Raw genomic sequence first — 17,976 nt, forward strand, 5'->3', positions numbered from 1 at the left:
GTGCATGAGTAAAATATCATCATCCTGTAAATAATTTCCCTACTCTTAAGATGAATATACATATTCCACATGAAATGGCACGTGCCGCCCTGCAGGGACTAGACATATAACACTGCCCATTAGGAGTTCTGTCTGACGATGTGAAACCTTTTACACAATATATTCCCCTCTGTATGCTATGAATATGTTTTATTACCATTGCTTAATAAAGAAGCTGTTTTGGCCAATGGCTTAGCAGATTAAAGCCAGGTGGGAAATCTGAGCAGAGATACATAGAGAGAGTAGGCAGAGTCTAAAAGATGCCATCTAGCTGCCGAAGGAGACAGATGCTGGACCCTTACCAGTAAGCCACAGCCTCATGCTGATAGACAGATTAATAGAAATGGGTTAATTTAAGATATACGAGTTGTTAGTAAGAATCCTGAGCTAATAGACCAAGCAGTGTTGTAATTAATATGTTTCTGTGTGATTATTTGGGTTTGGGCAGCTGGGAAATGAATGAGCAGTCTCTGCTTACAGTTGAGCAAGTCATGAGGAGCAAGCAGCACCCTCCATGGCCTGCACCAGCCCCTGCCCCCAGGGTCCCACCTGCTTGAGCTCCTGTCCTGACGTCCTTCAATGATGGATTTTGATCTGAAAACACAAGCTAAATAAACCCTTTCCTCCCCAGCATGCTTTGGTTGTGGTGGTTCATCAGAGCAGTGGTAACTAAGACACTTTGTTTTATAAAAATTCCAGGACACACTCATTGCTCAAATACTTTCAAACCTGAATAACTCCCCGGTTTTCAGGTTTGAATCTGTTCAGTCCAAGCAGAAGTGTCCAGTGTCCATCCTTGAGGTAGGCAGCAAGACATTGCCACCTACAAAGTTCACGCCTGAGACCCACACGATGGAGTTTTAGGTTGTCTTTTAGGTAAAACAATTCCCTAATGCTGTAAGCAAATTTATGATTTGCTGTTTGGCATGGAGTATCCGTAGGCACACATGGCTAGAGGTGCAGCCCAGCGGCTCATTGACTTCCTGATGTCTAACAACCCACTCCCAGTGTCAAGCAGTAGCAAGTACCCCCTAAGACTGCATGCGTGCGACTGCTGCAGGGTGAAGTTCAGTGGCAGAGTGCTTGATCAGCATGCGGGATCATGGCAGCCCCAAAACTGGATGGTGGCTCCGTGAGGACAGAGCTGGAGACGGGAGTCAAGAGTGTGAAGAAGAGGACAGAATGGGGTGAAAGAAATCCTGAGTCGCTAAATTAGCTTTCTTCTATCGCGGCTTCATCTCTGAATCCACCTGCAGTGGCGCAATTACCACAGGTATTTTGAAAAACATCCTTATTTCAAAATAAGGAAGCTGGGGGTTATAGAAAATGACATTTTGTGTACTTTGTGGGTCAAGTTACAAGGCTGGGCATGATGCCGTGTAGGGCGGAAATTTCAACATAGTTACCTCCCTAGGAGACTGCCTCAGTCAGGACGAGACTGCCTCAGGCCAGGCCCTCTATTCTGATTTTTAGTTTGCAGTTAACCATTAGAGGGGGAAAATGCTAAGAGTTCATCTGTTTCCTTTATTAGGGTTGGCTGTAGGCATCAAAGTCAGGTGACTGAGTGGGGAAGAAAGTCCTTGGACCTATGTGGAGACTTGGAATCAATCCCCTCTCCAGGCCCACATCAGCACCGTGTGGCCAGGGCAGTGTATAGTCCTGCTTAGGGTTTTTCTTTTGAGCTAAGAAAAGCCTTATGGACACTGACCCAGGACACAGAGAGATGGTGTGGGGCCAAAGGAAGGGACTGGTTCAGACGCAGAGAGCGCAGAGCCATTTCCATATTGTTGAGTGACTGACGTGCATTAAACCTTGCAAAGGAAGAGGAAATCCAGCATTACTGTCAGGGTGGCCATACAGACAGCCCTCCTGATTTAGGAAAGGAAGCCAGATTCATGCTGCTGTGTTCAAATCTCCCATGATCTGCTCTAGGGCCCTCCAACACGAGCAGGGATATTACAAGTTGCTTTTAGGCCAGAGTCTGGCTGCTCGTTTACAGGTTAGCATCTGCCTCACACTGCCCTCTTCCTGTGAGGTCTGCGTTATTCTGTGTTTGCTCTTCCTTCAAATGGGTGTGCCCCTTCATGTCTCAAGGAAGCTATGACCTGCTCTCACTTAGGACAGTAGGACTGCAGGTCAAATATGCTAATTTTCAAGATGACTTGTTCAAAAACACCCAGAAGTGGTGTTTTTTGAACACCTCACCATTAACCAGGTACTGTGGCGTTCGCCTTTAGTCCAAGAACTTAGGCAGAGACACATAGATCTCTGAGGTTCAGGCCAACTTGGTCTACATTGACGGGGAACCTCCTTCAGTCAATGGCCTTTAAGAGGCTGGACCAGGTTGGGGCATGACTGGGTACCAAAAAGCTGCAGTCCTTCCCTGCTCGGTCTCTTCTTCCCGCAAGCCACACCTGGATGTCGGACCCCATTCCTATTTCCTCACTGTGATCCATGAGTTCCCTTTTAATAATAATAATAATAATAATAATAATAATAAACAAAAAACAAACAAAAAACCTTAAAATCTCAATTTGAAGTTAGCTTGAGATTATCTGACTCACATCCCCCACCTTTGATGCGTTCTGCATCATCTGGCATCCAACATGGGGCTGAGTCCACGCTTATCTGGATACCCCACCCCCTGCAGTGTTCCCCATTCACCAGCCCGCACATTTCTCACCTGCCTCAGGCTCACCTGCTGCTGCTTAGGACTCTGACACTGCCGACCCGTGGCTCCAGCTGGCACCTAGACTCAGCACACTGCTGCAACCTCTCTCATTCCACCTGCCTCTGCCTAGGACTCTGATTTTCCCCGCAGTCCGCCATTTTGCAGCGGCTCACGACTGACAAAAGACCACCACAAAACTCTCTCCCTGTAGTGATGAGGCGAGCAGGCCTGCTTTTCATCCCACCCGGATCCCACACGGCTAGCTTTACACCCGAAATAACAACACACAAACTGTATTCATTTAAACAGTGCCTGGCCCATTAGTTTCAGCCTCTTACTCACATCTTGACTAACCCATATCTAATAATCTGTATAACACAATGAGTGGTGTCTTACAGGGAAAGATTCAGCATGTCTGACCTGGTGGCTGGCTCCATCGCGGCTGACCCAGAGAGGAGAGGCATGGCGATCTTCCTAGCTTTCCTTCTTCCCAGCATTCTGTTCTGTCTACTCCACCCATCTAAATCCTGCCCTATCAAAAAGCCAAGGCAGTTTCTTTACTAACCAGTGAGAGTCCTCCATCATCTCCCTGTACAGAATCACTTTAATTGCCCTTACTAACTGCTCTTAATTTGTTAAACAAAGCATATTTGTCAATATCTAAGTAGGTAACATGAGCAAAACCAAACCAGGACTGTTGGCCACTGCTTGGGTCTTCCCACCACAGAGCTGCAACTATGACACTGGCTTGCCTATAAAGTTTATTACACCTGTTCACTAGAATTTTCTACAGGAAGTAAGTGATGAATTTAAAAGTTATAAAATGACTGACAATATTATCATCCAAAAATTTAATAACCATTTTGCTTATACTACAGAGGCTCATTCTTATTCTACAAGGTTTGTGATTTTCCTTGTATACTCATTTATTTGATTTCAGGAATTAGTTTTGTTCCTCATATTATATCATTAAAAATTGGTTTAATAACAAAGCCAAGAATGAGGCATTTTTAAAAATAATACAGTCTTTACAGACTAATAATAAACAGCTGTTTTAAAATCCTATTAAAAAGAATAACATTAATTTGACATACAAAATCCAAGGTCAAAGGGTGCTGAGACATCTAAAAAAAAATTCATGCTGTCAAATTTAGCAATCAAAATCTGTTAAAAAGTTATGATGGATTAATGGATAAGGTATCTCTCCATAAAGGCAATATACACACCATTAAAATTATGTCCAAGGATGAGACATTATCTTTACTGGACAGATTTCATACCTTGAACTCATCAATGAGGACATTACAACGGAACACTATAAAGGAGAGTCAGACTCTACAAAAGATAAAATATTTAAATATTTTAAAATATTTAATTTTATAATATGGTAAAAATATTTAAAACAATTCAGGAGATTATTGTACCTGACGAACAGGGAGGGAAGGTACAAGAACAGGACTCCACACGGCCGGTACATATCAGAACCAGAGACAAACTCTTGGTGAGGCACTTATGCTGGTCCACATGGTCAAGTTCTCTATGATGAACACATCTTGTCCCTAAGCAGCACAACAGCTTGAAATGCTTGGGACGAGCGGGATTCAGGAATCAGGAAAGAGAACTGAATGATATATCAGGGCTAAACAGGGCCAGAGAGAACCCTTTAGTGACTTTTTACAAAGATAAACAAAGGCTGTACATGTAGGAGTAACAGACCCAGATGCTAGATGAGTATTTATCAAATCTATGACTTTTTAAAATGCAAAAAGATACTTGGGCCTTTAAAGGTTAGATCAGCACCAATGGATGAATGGATCCTGCATACAATGAATGTTGAGACATTTGACCATAATACTGAGGCTTGGGTAGGAGAAGCAATTTCTGAAGGTATAAGGAGACATCAAAATGCCAAATGCTTTAATTGTGGTAATAGAGGATATCTGAGAAGGAATTGTAGACAAGAAATTCCTAAAAAATAATGTCTTCTCTGAAAATGAGAAAAATAGGCAGTCTCAGCTTTCTATAATATGTAGGGGATGTGGCAAAGGCTAACATTCAACCAACAAATATAGCTCGACAAAAGACAGACAAGGCGACCCAATACCATCAGAAAACTCCTTGGGGACCTCTTGCAGGCCCCCATGTCAAACATGGTCCAGTCATTCCCAGTCACTGTAAAAAATATGTCTCACAAAAAAATTAAAAATCTACTGCCTACTGGATAATATTACTCAAGTAATATTACTCAAGTAATATTATCTCCCTTCTCAGGCTTTTGATAGTGTTAAAGATTAGATAGATGTAGTTACCTTCCTCTTATAATCTAGCCAAGCCATTTCAAATACAAGACTTAGACTTCTTAGGATAAAATGATTATTGAACCATTTAGCATATGCTCCTTGCTTAATATTGGTTATAATGGTTACAATTCTAATTTTTATACTTGATATCTGTTCTTATTGTATATAGTTTTGTATTGTGTTTGAAACTCTCTTATTTAGACAAAAGGGGGGAGGTAATAGAGAACCTCCTTCAGCCAATGGCCTTTGAGAGGTTGGACCAGGTTGGGGCATGACTTTGTGGTCCCATCCCTCTCCGTCTCTTCTTCCCACAAGCCACACCTGGATGTTGGACCCTATTCCTATTTCCTTGCTGTGATCCGTGAGTTCCCTTTTAATAATAATAATAATAAGCCTTAAAATACTCTATTAGAAGTTAGCTTGGAACTATGTGACTCACTTTTCCCCGTTTGGCGCATTCTGCATCACTACATAGTGTGCTCCGGGCTATCTTGGTCTACATAGTGACTTCCCAGCCAGCCAGGGCTGCAGAGACAGACCCTATCTCAAAACAAAGCAAAAACAAACAAAAAAGTCTCATGAGAAATGGCTCACTGGTTAAGAGCACTGACTGCTTTTTTTGAGGACCTGGGTTCAATTCCCAGCATCCACATGGTGGCTAACAACCATCTGTAACTCCTGTTCCAGGGGATGCAACACTGGCTTCTGGTCTTCTGGGCACCAGGCATGTATGTGGTTCATAGACATACATGAATGTAAAATATACATAAATTTAAAAAATTAAAACCCACAGCATCAAATGGTTAAAATGGATGCAGAATCTGTATGTAACTAATAGTCACCATCTAATTGTGTATCCAAGCCCACTTCCCTCCTTCAAAACACTCTCCTCAAACTCAGCTCCAGACCTTGGTCACAACCCAGCTCTCGTTCCCTCCTACTTTCCTGAAGTGGATAAGGTCCAAGAAAATGGAGGCACCGGGCTGGGTGTAGAGTGACCCTGCAGTCTCAGCACTTGGGTAGTAGCTGGAGGATTGAGAGTTCAAGATCAGCCTCAGCTACATATACTGAGTTTGAAGTCAGCCTGGGCTTCCTGAGACCCTATCCTTATGAAGAAAAAAACTAAGGCACTAGTCATGAAACACAAATAAATCACCTCAAGTCCTGGGTCAGTCCATCATCGGTCACCAAACATTCATCAATAAAAATGTTAGATGGCTGGGTGGGATAGCACACAGCTTTCTTTAATCCCAGCACTCGGGAGCAGAGATCTGGAAATTCGAGGCCAGCCTGGTTATGAATCAATTTGCAGACCTTCCAGAGATACATAGTGAGACTCTGTCTCAGAGAAAGAGAGAGAGAGAGAGAGAGAGAGAGAGAGAGAGAGAGAGAGAGAGAGAGAGAGAGAGAGAGAGAGAGAGAGAGAGAGAGAGATGCTTCTGCCTCCTCAGTGCTAGGATGGATAGATACCACCATCCAGCAATAAAATCATTTTTTATTAAGATTTCTCCCTCCCAAGCAGAAAAAAGCAGCCCTAGCTGAGGCAGCCTGGGAGCAGCTATGGATCTGAATTGGTGTGATGATGGCTCTTGGGAAGCATCTATTGATGACCAAAGTGTGATGGCCACAGACAATGAGTTTGAAGCCAGAATGGTTTTTGGACCAGTCCCCTGGATCAGAGGAGGAACAGAACACTCTTTGGAGTGCTTGTACACACGCACACACACACACACACACACACACACACACACACACACACACGCGCACACACACACACGCACACACACCCTAACCATGATGCTTACCTGTCCTCAAAGCACACTGTGCACTTCCACGCGTGAGTCCTCCGCAGGAACACGCGGCACTCGGAGCACACCCGGTGGCTGCAGCCCTGGCACACGGCCCCACGGTTCAGCAGCAGACCCAGAGCCCGCTGGCAGCGTGCACAGCACTTGGCCCTGTATTCCTGGCTCGAGCTCTTCGCCCCTTTCCACCGAAGATGCTGCAGGTGTGTTTTCAATTTCCTGTGAGCCAATGAGTTGAATGATTGGGTGGCATAATGGTTTGCTTCACCTGCCTACATGGCGCCACCTTGAATCACATGGGAAGAGCCTCCACAAAGATTGTCTACGTTGGGTTGACCCGTGGACATATCTGTGGGGGGTTGTCTTAAGTTAACTGATGTGGAAAGAACCAGCCCACTGTGGGCAGCACCATCCCCTAGGCAGGGGCAAACCATGAGAATGGCGAGATGGATCTGGGCTAGCAGGCAAGCGCACGTGCATTGGTTTCTCTCTGCTCTTGGCTGTGCACGTGACTAGCTTTTTGAAGTTCCTACCTGGACTTCCCCACAATAACGGGTGGTAACCTGAAATCATAAGATGATAAACCTCTTTCTCCCCTAAACTGCTTTTTGTCAGGGTAATTTATCACAGCAACATAAAGAAAACTAAGCCAGATGCAGATAGCCGACTAGAGGCAGGAGCTCCCACAGACCACCCACATAAGGCAAACGCTGCCTGAGCTGGTCTCTCTCCTCAGCTGCTAAAGCCTTAGGCCCAGGGTTTTCTGTGAGACAATGCCTGGTCTGCCAGGGTGGCTGTGAGGATCTCATGACAGAACATTGCATGCCTAAGTCAGAGGCGGTTCACACTCTGCTCGTCCTTCCCGAATAGAGATTTCTCACCAGCACCCATGAACTCTGTTACTATTCCAGTACTGTCTCTTTAATTACCAAAGAGATTTAAATCATCTCCTCAGCCTATTATTATTTCAATGAATTGGAGTTTGCAAGTATATTTAAGGGACTTTGAAACGAAGGGGGGGACCAGATGGGGTAACACACCCCTCTAATCCCAGCATTTGGGACAGAGGAGGACACCAAGGCAGGCAGATCTCTGGGAGTTCAAAGTCAGCCTGGTCTAGACAGGGAATTCCAGGACAGCCAAGGCGATTGGGAGAGAGCTTGTCTCAGATAGATAAACAAATAAATGGATAAATAAAAGAAATAGAGGAACAAGGAAAATGAACTTTGTATCTTTGCTTAACCAAACAATTTCCCTCACTCTTCAAAAATTTTACTTTATTTGTATGGCTTTGTTTTTTGCACACGTGGGTTGTTTTTGCCTGCGTGTATGTCAGAGCATCTTGTGCATGCAGTGCCTGTGGCGGCCAGCAGAGGGCATCGGGTTGCCCTGGGACTGGAGTTACAGATGATTGTGAACTACCATATGGGTACTGGGAAGGAAACCCCTGTCCTCTGGAAGAGCAGTCAGTGCTCTTAACTGCTGAGCCATGTCTCCAGTGACTCTGAAAAAGTTCTATTAAGAACCCTGGCTTGCTCCACTCGTTGGTACCAGGATCAACTCTGGAGTTTCTTACAGGCTCAGCATGCGCTCAATTGTTCATCTGCTTACTTTCAAACAGGCCTAAGAGCTAAAAGGTGATCTTGAACTTTTTTTTAACTAAAAAATATTTATCTTTCTTTCAATTTTATGTGTATGTTTTGTCTGTATGCATATATGTGCACCACATGAGTGCCTGGTTCCCACAAAGGCCAGAGAGGGCACTGGGTCCCCCTGGAACTGGAATTAAGAGATGGTTGTGGGTGACCATGCCGATGCTGGGAATTGAACCCAGGGTCTTACGCAAGATGAAAAAGTGCCCTTAGCTGCTGAGGCATCTCCTGAGCCTTGACCTTGCACCCCTAATCCTCCTGTTTCTACCTTCCAGGTACTGAGGTTTCAGGTGTGCCCATGAACTGAAAAACAAGCCGTGTATTTACAGAGGGAACCTTCCAGCTAACAGTGTGCCATTCTGCTACCCAGAGCCGCCAGTAAATGCAACCTCAGACCAAACAGCCAGGCCAGAAAAGACACCCCTGTTGATAAAGCAGTCAGGGAACAGGCTGAGCAGGTTCACCTTCCTTCTGAGCGGTGAGGCAAATGTGAACAAAGAGAAAAGACAGAAATAGATCCTCCGGTTCTGTTTCTGAGCCTCCTCCTTTGTACCTCCAGCTACCACAGAAAACAAGCGTGGGGGGGGGGCACTCTTAACTGGAAGTTTTCGGGGGGGAGGGCTGCCAGAAGCCTGTCGGTGTCCCACTAGGTACCCTCATAAAGTGAGCAAGCACACAAAGAACAAATATCACAAAGGCACCCTTTCCAAACAATCGTGAAATTAATTTAGGTCCGTTTAGAAAATAATCCCCATCTCCACACCTTCACTGGGACCCCTCTGGGTTAGAAGTTCAGCCCTGAGCTAGCTGTCACAAGCAAGCCGACAAACCACAGCTCCAAACAGAAAAAGCCAAGCCCCAGTTCGGAGTGCAACTTACCGGACCCTTTCCTCCTCTATGCTTTGAACAGCCCGATCTCGGTATAGGACCCCGAGAATGACCTCCCGTTCCAACTCTTTGAAGGACTCCAGGTCCACTTCATGGGCCATTTCCTCTCCCCACGACGGAGGGAAGAGATCCACGGTCCCGCGGAGAAGCCCGAGTCCAGCTGCTTCCCTTGATGCTGCAGGAGCCCCTCTCTGGTTTCACCAGGGTCCCTGTTTGGCTTGTGACTCTTGCTTCCTTCCCAACTGTGCCATACTCCCTCCAAGAAGCAAGCTCCACGAGGCTGCCCCCCTGCCGGAGTCACCGCCACCCGGCGAGTGTTTTCACTGGGCTCACTGATGACACAAGAGCGTATCTTTTTCTGAGGTTTTGCCAGAGATTGTTATAAATGATGCATGGCTGCTGAGCAGATAACTTCTGCAAAGCACGAGCAATCGCCAGCCTGAGGAAGTTCACAACAGCAACGGGAGAGCACCAAAGGTTTATGGCAACAAATTTTCCCCAGGAAAACCCGTCCAGGTCCGCAGAAGCGACAATCAAAAGTCCCGCCTGTTTAATACCTGAAAACCTGTTTAAAAGACAGAGAACAAACGAGACCAGTGTTAGTCTCCCTGGCTTGGCAGCCCTGCCACAACGCTTCGGAAGAGAGAACACGTTTGTAAGGTGTGATTCAAACATTATTAAAGAAGGAATTTTTCCAACATTTCTTACAGTTTCCACACATGGGTTTTCCTACCAAGAATTCTGGATCTTCAGCTGTGAGGGGACAAAGAGCCCAGTCTGATGTCCCGAGAGATGAGCTGCTAACCATTCTGTCACCCCAAACATTGGAGTTCACCAGTTTAGTTACATAGACCCAGGTGGTCTAGCCTGCTGCACAGCAGGGTATGTGTATATATGTATGACATAGCTCACTGCCCCTGGGGCGATGAACAAAACCATACAGGATTAGATCAAGCCCGAGAGCAGACGATGTCACCAGAGCTGTGAAGGAATTGGTGCCCGGGCGACAAAACACAGCAGCCGACTTGGCGGTGAGTGTCTTCTAAAAGCAGAAGACAAACATGAGAAAACACATTTTAAAATATGAAGGCTACAGAGTTGGCTATGATGGTGAACTGTTTGCCTTGGAAGAAGGAGAACCCGAGTTCAATACCAGAACCCAAGTAAAAATGCTGGACGTGGAGGCACACATTTATAATCCAAGTGTTGGGGAAGCAGAGACAGGAAGGGCCCTGTCTTTAAAAAAAAATCAAGGTGGGTGGTCTGAGGAACAATAGCTGGGGCCTTCATCTGGCTTCTGTTTGCATGAGCACACATATGTACTTGTACATGCATGAGCAAATACACATATCACACACACTAAAAACTGTGGTGTGGTAGGGCTGCAGAGATGGCTCAGTGGTTAAGAGTACTTGATACTCCTCCAGAGGACCCGTTTGGTTCTCAGCACCCCCACTGGGCAGCTTACTGGGCAGTCACAAGGGCCTGTAACTCCAGCTCCAGGGAATAGAGAGCTTTCTTCCGGCTTTTGTGTGCACTACAGTCCCATGCACAACTGCACACTCACACATAATTAAAAGTTTAAAAAAATACTATGTTCAACGCATAAACATGTACCATGGTCATTTATCAAGTATTGTTCACACACACAGTCTGTTCTATCCCGGTCATGTTTGTATCCAAACCACCACAAACAGGCAGAACAAGGTACGAATTTCCCATCTCTGAAATAATCTTATGGGACCATTATGTTATACAGCTCTTGACTGAAGCATCACTATGGAGCACGTGACCACCTTTAATCATCTTAATTGAAAATACATTAGAGAAAGGATGTCCTCAATCATTGGCTATTATTTTTACAAGTATCGTCAAAACTCAAAAAAAAATTGTAATCTATTAGGGAAAAGTGCATACCCACAGCAAACTCTACTTATCAATTATTTATGTCCAATAATAGCACTATGAGCATCGCAAGGCATCCGGCTAACGTTAGGTTTCTGTTTAGTTCAAGTCAGAAGATTCTGCATGCATCCATCTGTTAAGAGCATGTAAATGCTTCAAGCAGCATGCTTTCTGAAATGCCATTTTGATTTTCCAGCCTAGTGGACCCCTTAGGAATAAGGAGTCCTCTTGGTATTTTGGAACCCGTGAGTGATGAGCAACCAGTCCTAGGGCAATGTTCTCTTTCAGCAAATGCTCCTAGCTCTTCTCTTTACTTGTAGTCTGGGAGGTCTGTGCATTTCAATGCATACCATAAAGTATATTGGGTTATAAAAGCAACTGATCACACCAGACTATTTAAATATTGTTATTAGTAGAATGTGTATTCATCGATACACGAGATAACCAAGGCCTGGCAGGTATTTAATGGCTATCATAATGTCAATGTGGCAGTGATATAAACAATGCTTTGAGATAGCCACAGCACACAGTATCATAGGAAAATTCTTGTGATTTCTATTGGGAACAAGGTTACAGGTTTGGCTGATTTTATCTTAGTTTTTACTTAGGTTCATAATAGAAGGAAATGCTAAACTTTAGTTAAAGATTAGTGGAACTAGGGTCTGGAGTAGTTTCTCAGTGGTAGAAGCACTGGCTGCTCTTCCATTGATCAGAGTTCAATTCCAACACCCACATAACGGCTTATGACCAATCCCAGGGGATGCAGTGCCCTCTTCTGGCCTCTGAGAGCACCAGACACAAGCGTGTGCAACTATACCCATACGCTATAATAAGACAAAACACATTTTTTAAAAAATTAAAGAAGATAAAGATACTGTTTCCTCCAGACCAAGAGCTGTGGCCTGAGAGACTCTGAATTTGTTGGTTTCTCCACTGTAAAATAAAATTAGCATAACAGTTGTGGGGGTTGCATGAACGGGAAAAGTTAGAGGTCTGAAAAGGGGTTCTTGGCCTCTGGTCCCCAGTAAAATACCCTTAGGTACCTTGTCTTAGTCAGGGTTTCTACTGCTGTGAGGAGACACCGTGACCATGGCAGCTATTCTAAGGAAAAACATTTAATTGGGGTGGCTTGCTTATGGGTTCAGAGATTTAGTCCATTGTCATCGTGGGAGGAAGCATGACGGCACGCAGGCAGATGTGGTCCTGGAGGAGTAGCCGAGAGTCCTACACCTTGCAGGCAACAGGAAATGGTCTGAGACACTGAGAGATGTCCTGAGGATAGAAAACCTCAAAGCCCGCCCCCACAGTGCTCTAAGGAGCACCAGCTCCCCAGGTGTAACCTCCTGGGCTCACGGCAGGCTGTCTCCTCGTTTGCAGTTCTAGTAAACACACTGCTGAGTCGAGCACTGTTTTGTTTGATTCTCAGTTACTTTAAATGAATGTTTTGTGCCCAGCTAAAACACTGGATGTGAACAGTTGTCTCTTCCCAGTGGGATATACTCTTCTTCAGCTTTTCAGCAAAGCAGGGCCCCAGTGAGTGCCATCTTGGAAGAATAATGACAGGGTTTCCCAGTGGAATTCCCACAGGAGGAACCCTGGTATCCTCAGGGCTCACTCAGTCGTGTGTGATTCAGCAATACAGCTATCTACAAAACACTATTCCATCCCCAGCATCAAGAAGTGGGAAGTAGCCGGGCGGTGGTGGCACACGCCTTTAATCCCAGCACTCGGGAGGCAGAGGCAGGCGGATCTCTGTGAGTTCGAGGCCAGCCTGGTCTACAAGAGCTGGTTCCAGGACAGGCTCCAAAGCCACAGAGAAACCCTGTCTCGAAAAATAAAAAAAAAAAAAAGAAAAGAAAAATCCAAGAAAAAAAAAGAAGTGGGAAGTACCCTGCCCAAGAAGAAGGAGAACTCTGGCACCCCCTTGTGGCAGAAGAGTGGGGTTCGTCCTTGGGTATATGGCACTACTCTGGGTGCCTCCATTTGCTATGTATACCCTTCCTATGATGGGATTATAACAAAAGCATATAAAGAAGAGAATAAATTCATAGAGATGTCAAGAGCAAGAAAAAGAGGCTGGAATGTTTGCCAAAAGCTGGAATAAAGCAACCACTTTGATGTCCTTCGGAATCAAATAGACTTCTAACCTTCCTAGTCCCCGGGGCAAAGCACACTGCAGAAAATCCAGAGGGTGCACAGAGTTCTAACAAACCGAAAGAAATGCAGAAGGGCATCCTCAAGTTGGACACTGATCACATCAGCAGCACTTCGGAATGTGATCCACGGTTTAATGCTGTACGAACTCAAAGCCGAGGATGTAACACCAGGTCTTAATTCACTGAAAAAATTTCAAGCCTATGCTACACAGCTTTTTGGTTTTCCAAGAAGACACAGATGAGATGGTCGTCTAGCTCCAGGTGTGAGCCTTTCAAATCCGTGTCCCCGTGGTTAGTCTCAACTCTTGGGGACCTGGAACCCAGCTAAACATACATTCAGCTAAATGGAAGACTTTATTTTCATTTTGTAAAATTTTAGTATGTCAGGTACTTGGTCAGCACAGAGTGTAAGTAAAGCCTTCTGTTGTTTGAAACATATATTGTTTTCTTTCTTTCTTTCTTTCTTTCTTTCTTTCTTTCTTTCTTTCTTTCTTTCTTTCTCTCTCTCTCTCTCTCCCTCCCCCCCCTCTCTCTCTTTCTTTCTTTCTTTCTTTCTTTCTTTCTTTCTTTCTTTCTTTCTTTCTTTCTTCTTACCTTAGAGGGCTGTCCTGGATAGTTTTATTCCAACTTAACACAAGCTAGATTCATCTGAAAGCAGGGAACCTCAATTGAGAAAATGCCTCCGTAAGATCTGACTGTAGGGCATCTTCTTAATCATGGGCTGGTGGTCTTGGGTCTATAAGAAAGCAGGCTGAGCAAGCCATGGTGAGTAAACCAGTAAGCAGCTCCCCTCTGTGGCCTCTGCATCAGCTCCTGCCTCCAGGTTCCTGCTCTGTTGAGTTTCTGTCCTGACTTCCTTCCTTGATGGACTGCAGTGTGGAGGTGGAAGCCAAATAAACCCCTTCCTCCACAACTTGCTTTTTGGTCAAGGAATTTTTGCAGCGATAGAAACCCAAACTAAGACAGGGCCTACTCCAAAGTAAAATAAAACAAAACCAAAAAAACAAACAAACAAAAGCCTTTCAAAATAGTGACACACACATCATCCCAAGGTCATCTATGACATGGGTCAGCAGAGGCTTGTTGGTGCACGCTGACCTCATTCACTTACGAGTCACAGGCTCAGGGTCAGGATGAACTGTACAGCAAGACCAGTGTCAGGAAGGAAAAGGACTGGAGAGAAGGCCAGAGACATTTGCTTCATCATAGTGCCACCCTGACTGGCTTGGTGGCTTTGTCAGCCTGTGCACTATGACTGACTACTACAGGCTTTCCCTGGGGATGGCCACACCTGGTTTAGAGATGTGTGGCTGTTTCCATTATTATACTGATAAAGACTCTCTTACCCAGTGACAGCTTAGGGGGAAGGGCAAACCTGGCGACAGAAGCTAACTCGTGGGGACGCCGGGGATGCTTTTGCATGCTCTGTACTTTCAAGGAAAGGAGCCATTGTGCAAACTGGAGAAGAAAGCTCTGCCCATTGTTTCCCATCTCAGAAAGGCACCACTGGTTACAGCATTCGAGTCAGCACCGCGACAGGTCAGCCGCAGTGTGCCCGTGCAGATACCACCATCCACGGACGTCTTGTTACCTCCTCTGTCCGCCGATGTTCTTTTTATAGAGAACTCATGTCGCATCCTGACAACTTATGTCTCTTTATCATGGCGATGATGTTGTACCATTACCGTTATAATCATTGCGTGTATTTGTCAGCCACGCTGCACACGTATTAACCTCAGGATAGAAAGTGAAGCACAAAGCAGTTCCTATGGCAACCGCTGAATCCTATAGGTTTAAGGACCACTAAACGAGAGGACCCCATCAATGCCCAGACTACATCACTCTCTTGTCCATTTTCTAACTTGCCACCCGTGTATAGGAGATTGGGGCCAAGAAAAATAGCGTACGGGTTGGTTACTGTTTGGGGCTAATAGAGCTGAATTCTGTCTGATTTCTGGGTTATAATGGAGTTTGTAGCTGCTCTTTCAGCATAAACCATTTATTCATTTATCTATTTACTTATTTATTTTTATTTATTTATTATGTATATAGTGTTCTGCCTGCATGCACGCCTGCAGGCCAGAAGAGGGCACCAGATCTCATTACAGATGGTTGTGAGCCACCAAGTGGTTGCTGGGAATTGAACTCAGGACCTTTGGAAGAGCAGGCAATGCTCTTAGCCGCTGAGCCATCTCTCCTGACCAGTATAAACCATTTAAAGGACTTCAGCTGTAAGTCTCCAATCCTCTTGAACTTTCTCCAGCCTAGGTTGGCATTGGATTCTTGAGAGTCACTTGCCAACATGGAGATCCCTCTGCCTAGTCACACAGAAACAACTCCCGCCAGGCACAGCAGCATGCTCCCATAATCTCCGCTGTTTGGGAGGCTGAGGTGGAGGACAGCAAGCTCGAGCTCAGTGTAGGGATGCCAGTGAGATTTGTTCTAGGAAATAAAAAGGTGGGCTGGGAACACAGCTGTATGTAGCATGCTTGCCTAGGATGCACAAGACCCCATCTTAGTCACTGGTGAAAAAAAATGATTATTGAATCTATAATTCCTGGTTCATAGCATACTTTTTCACAACAATTTCTTTATCTGAAAAATTGCTAGTAAAATTATTCCTAATCAGACACAGTTAGTTAGAAAGATGCACAGGCCCACAGTAGACACCAATGCTTACAGTTTAAGCAAGAGAAAGAACGTTGTAGTGAGGAGCTGCGGGCAGGCCTGCTTTTCATTTTTCCGCCACCCGACTCTCGGCTGCCTGGCTAGTTTATGCCCCGAAATAACAACACACAAACTGTATTCATTTAAAGACTGCCTGGCCCATTAGTTTCAGCCTTTTACTCACATCTTGACTAACCCATATATAATAATCTGTGTAGCACCACGAAGTGGTGCCTTACCGGGAAGATTCTAGCGTATGTCCATCTTGGGCCGGAGCTTCATCGCGTCTGACCCAGAGAGCAGAGGCATGGCGATTTATTAACTTCCCTTCTCAGCATTCTGTTTTGTCTACTCCGCCCACCTAAGGGCTGGCCAATCAAATGGGCCAGGCAGTTTCTTTATTAACCAATGAAATCAACTCAAACAGAAGACTCTCCCACATCAGAACGTAGTCACGAATTTGATTTCCAGTCATGTGTACTACTAAGACATGTAAGACTACACTGGGGTTTTCCATGTGCTGTTAAAAATATGCACAAAACAGACACACTCTTGGATGCTCTTCATTTTGTGACGTTTTAGAACAGAGCAAGACAGTAAAGTAATCCTGTGAAAATTCGCTTGCATGATCTTCTCACCGGCCCATGTTCCGCACACGGGCAGGTCTGTGCTTTCTCATCCTCAATAACCCCAAGAATGTGTCCTATACCCCAACTGAACTCACTTAAGACCACTTCCCACGAGATCAGGGAGATGGTTCAGTGGGTAAAGCACTTGCTTTGCAAGTGTGAGGTCCTGAGATCGGATCCTCAGAGCCCAAGTAAAAGCTGATCAGCACTCTACAGTGAGATGGGCAAAGAGTCAGAAGAGTCCCCCAGACACGTATCAACACTGAGACCCTCCTCAGACAAGGTGGAAAGTGAAGACTGCCAGCCAAGGTTGTCCTGTGACCTCTGCATGCACACTGTAGCATGAGCTGTCTCCTCTCCATTCTGCCTCTGCAACTACAGACAAGTCTCCGAGCCCATCATATACTCTCCCGTCTCCACATCATTTCCCAACTCTTTCTTCTTGCCAGATACATTTCATTGACTCTGAGAAACTGAAGGCAATAAGAGAAGTCATCCTGTAAGTAACCCTATTGTGCCCCTTGCTCACCATGGAGGTCTTGGGCAATTTATGTAACTTCACCCACCAGGACTTAATACCCTTAAGCACAAATGAGAAAGAAGCCCAGCCCACGTCCTAGGCCTGTGGCCAACGATGCGTTGATACATACAGAGAACTCAGAGCATGGCAGGCAGGCAGTGCCGGCTGATATTAGTAACAGGGCTTGGAAGAGGATGCACACTACTGTGTGTGCTGGCTAGATTTATATCAACTTGACACAAGCTATAGTCACTGTCATCTGAAAGGAAGAACCTCAATGGAGAAAATGTCTCCCTAAGGTCTAGCTATAAAACATTTTCTTAAGTAGTAATTGATGGGGGAGGGCCCAGACCATTGTGGGTGTTGCCATCCCTGTGCTGGTGGTCCTGGATTCTATAGACAGCAGACTGAATAGGTCATGGGGAGCAAGCCAGTAAGCAGCACCCCTCCCTGGCCTCTGCATCAGCTCCTGCCTCCAGGTTCCTGCCCTGTGTGAGTTCCTGTCCTGACTTCCTTTGATGATGAACAGCAATGGGGAAGTGTAAGCTAAATTAACCCTTTCCTCCCCAGCTTGCTCTTTGGTTATGGTGTCTCATCACAGAACAGAACACTGGCTGAGACATGTTGTTAGTCTTCAAAGGCCACATGGACTGCTAACTGCTCCAGGCAATCGCCCCTTCCTTCACCTTTAGCCCCTTTCTGCTCTGTGTATTTCTTCAAGGTGGCTTCAGTTTCACTATGGAT

General features: G+C 45.3%; 1 protein-coding gene across 1 annotated transcript in view; it reads right to left on the reverse strand.

The window, feature by feature from the left end:
- The window catches only part of Sytl3 (synaptotagmin like 3), a 67,077-nt gene that overhangs the window by 44,803 nt on the left and 4,298 nt on the right, over nucleotides 1-17,976 (reverse strand). The window contains exons 2-3 of the mRNA XM_038339633.1: nucleotides 9,347-9,920; nucleotides 6,816-7,034 (exon numbers count right to left, since the gene is read on the reverse strand). Coding sequence (XP_038195561.1) covers nucleotides 6,816-7,034; nucleotides 9,347-9,456 — 329 coding nt within the window. The 5' untranslated portion in view covers nucleotides 9,457-9,920. The remainder of the gene's footprint in view (nucleotides 1-6,815; nucleotides 7,035-9,346; nucleotides 9,921-17,976) is intronic.

Source organism: Arvicola amphibius, chromosome 8, assembly GCF_903992535.2.
Source record: "Arvicola amphibius chromosome 8, mArvAmp1.2, whole genome shotgun sequence".
Lineage (NCBI taxonomy): Eukaryota > Metazoa > Chordata > Mammalia > Rodentia > Cricetidae > Arvicola > Arvicola amphibius.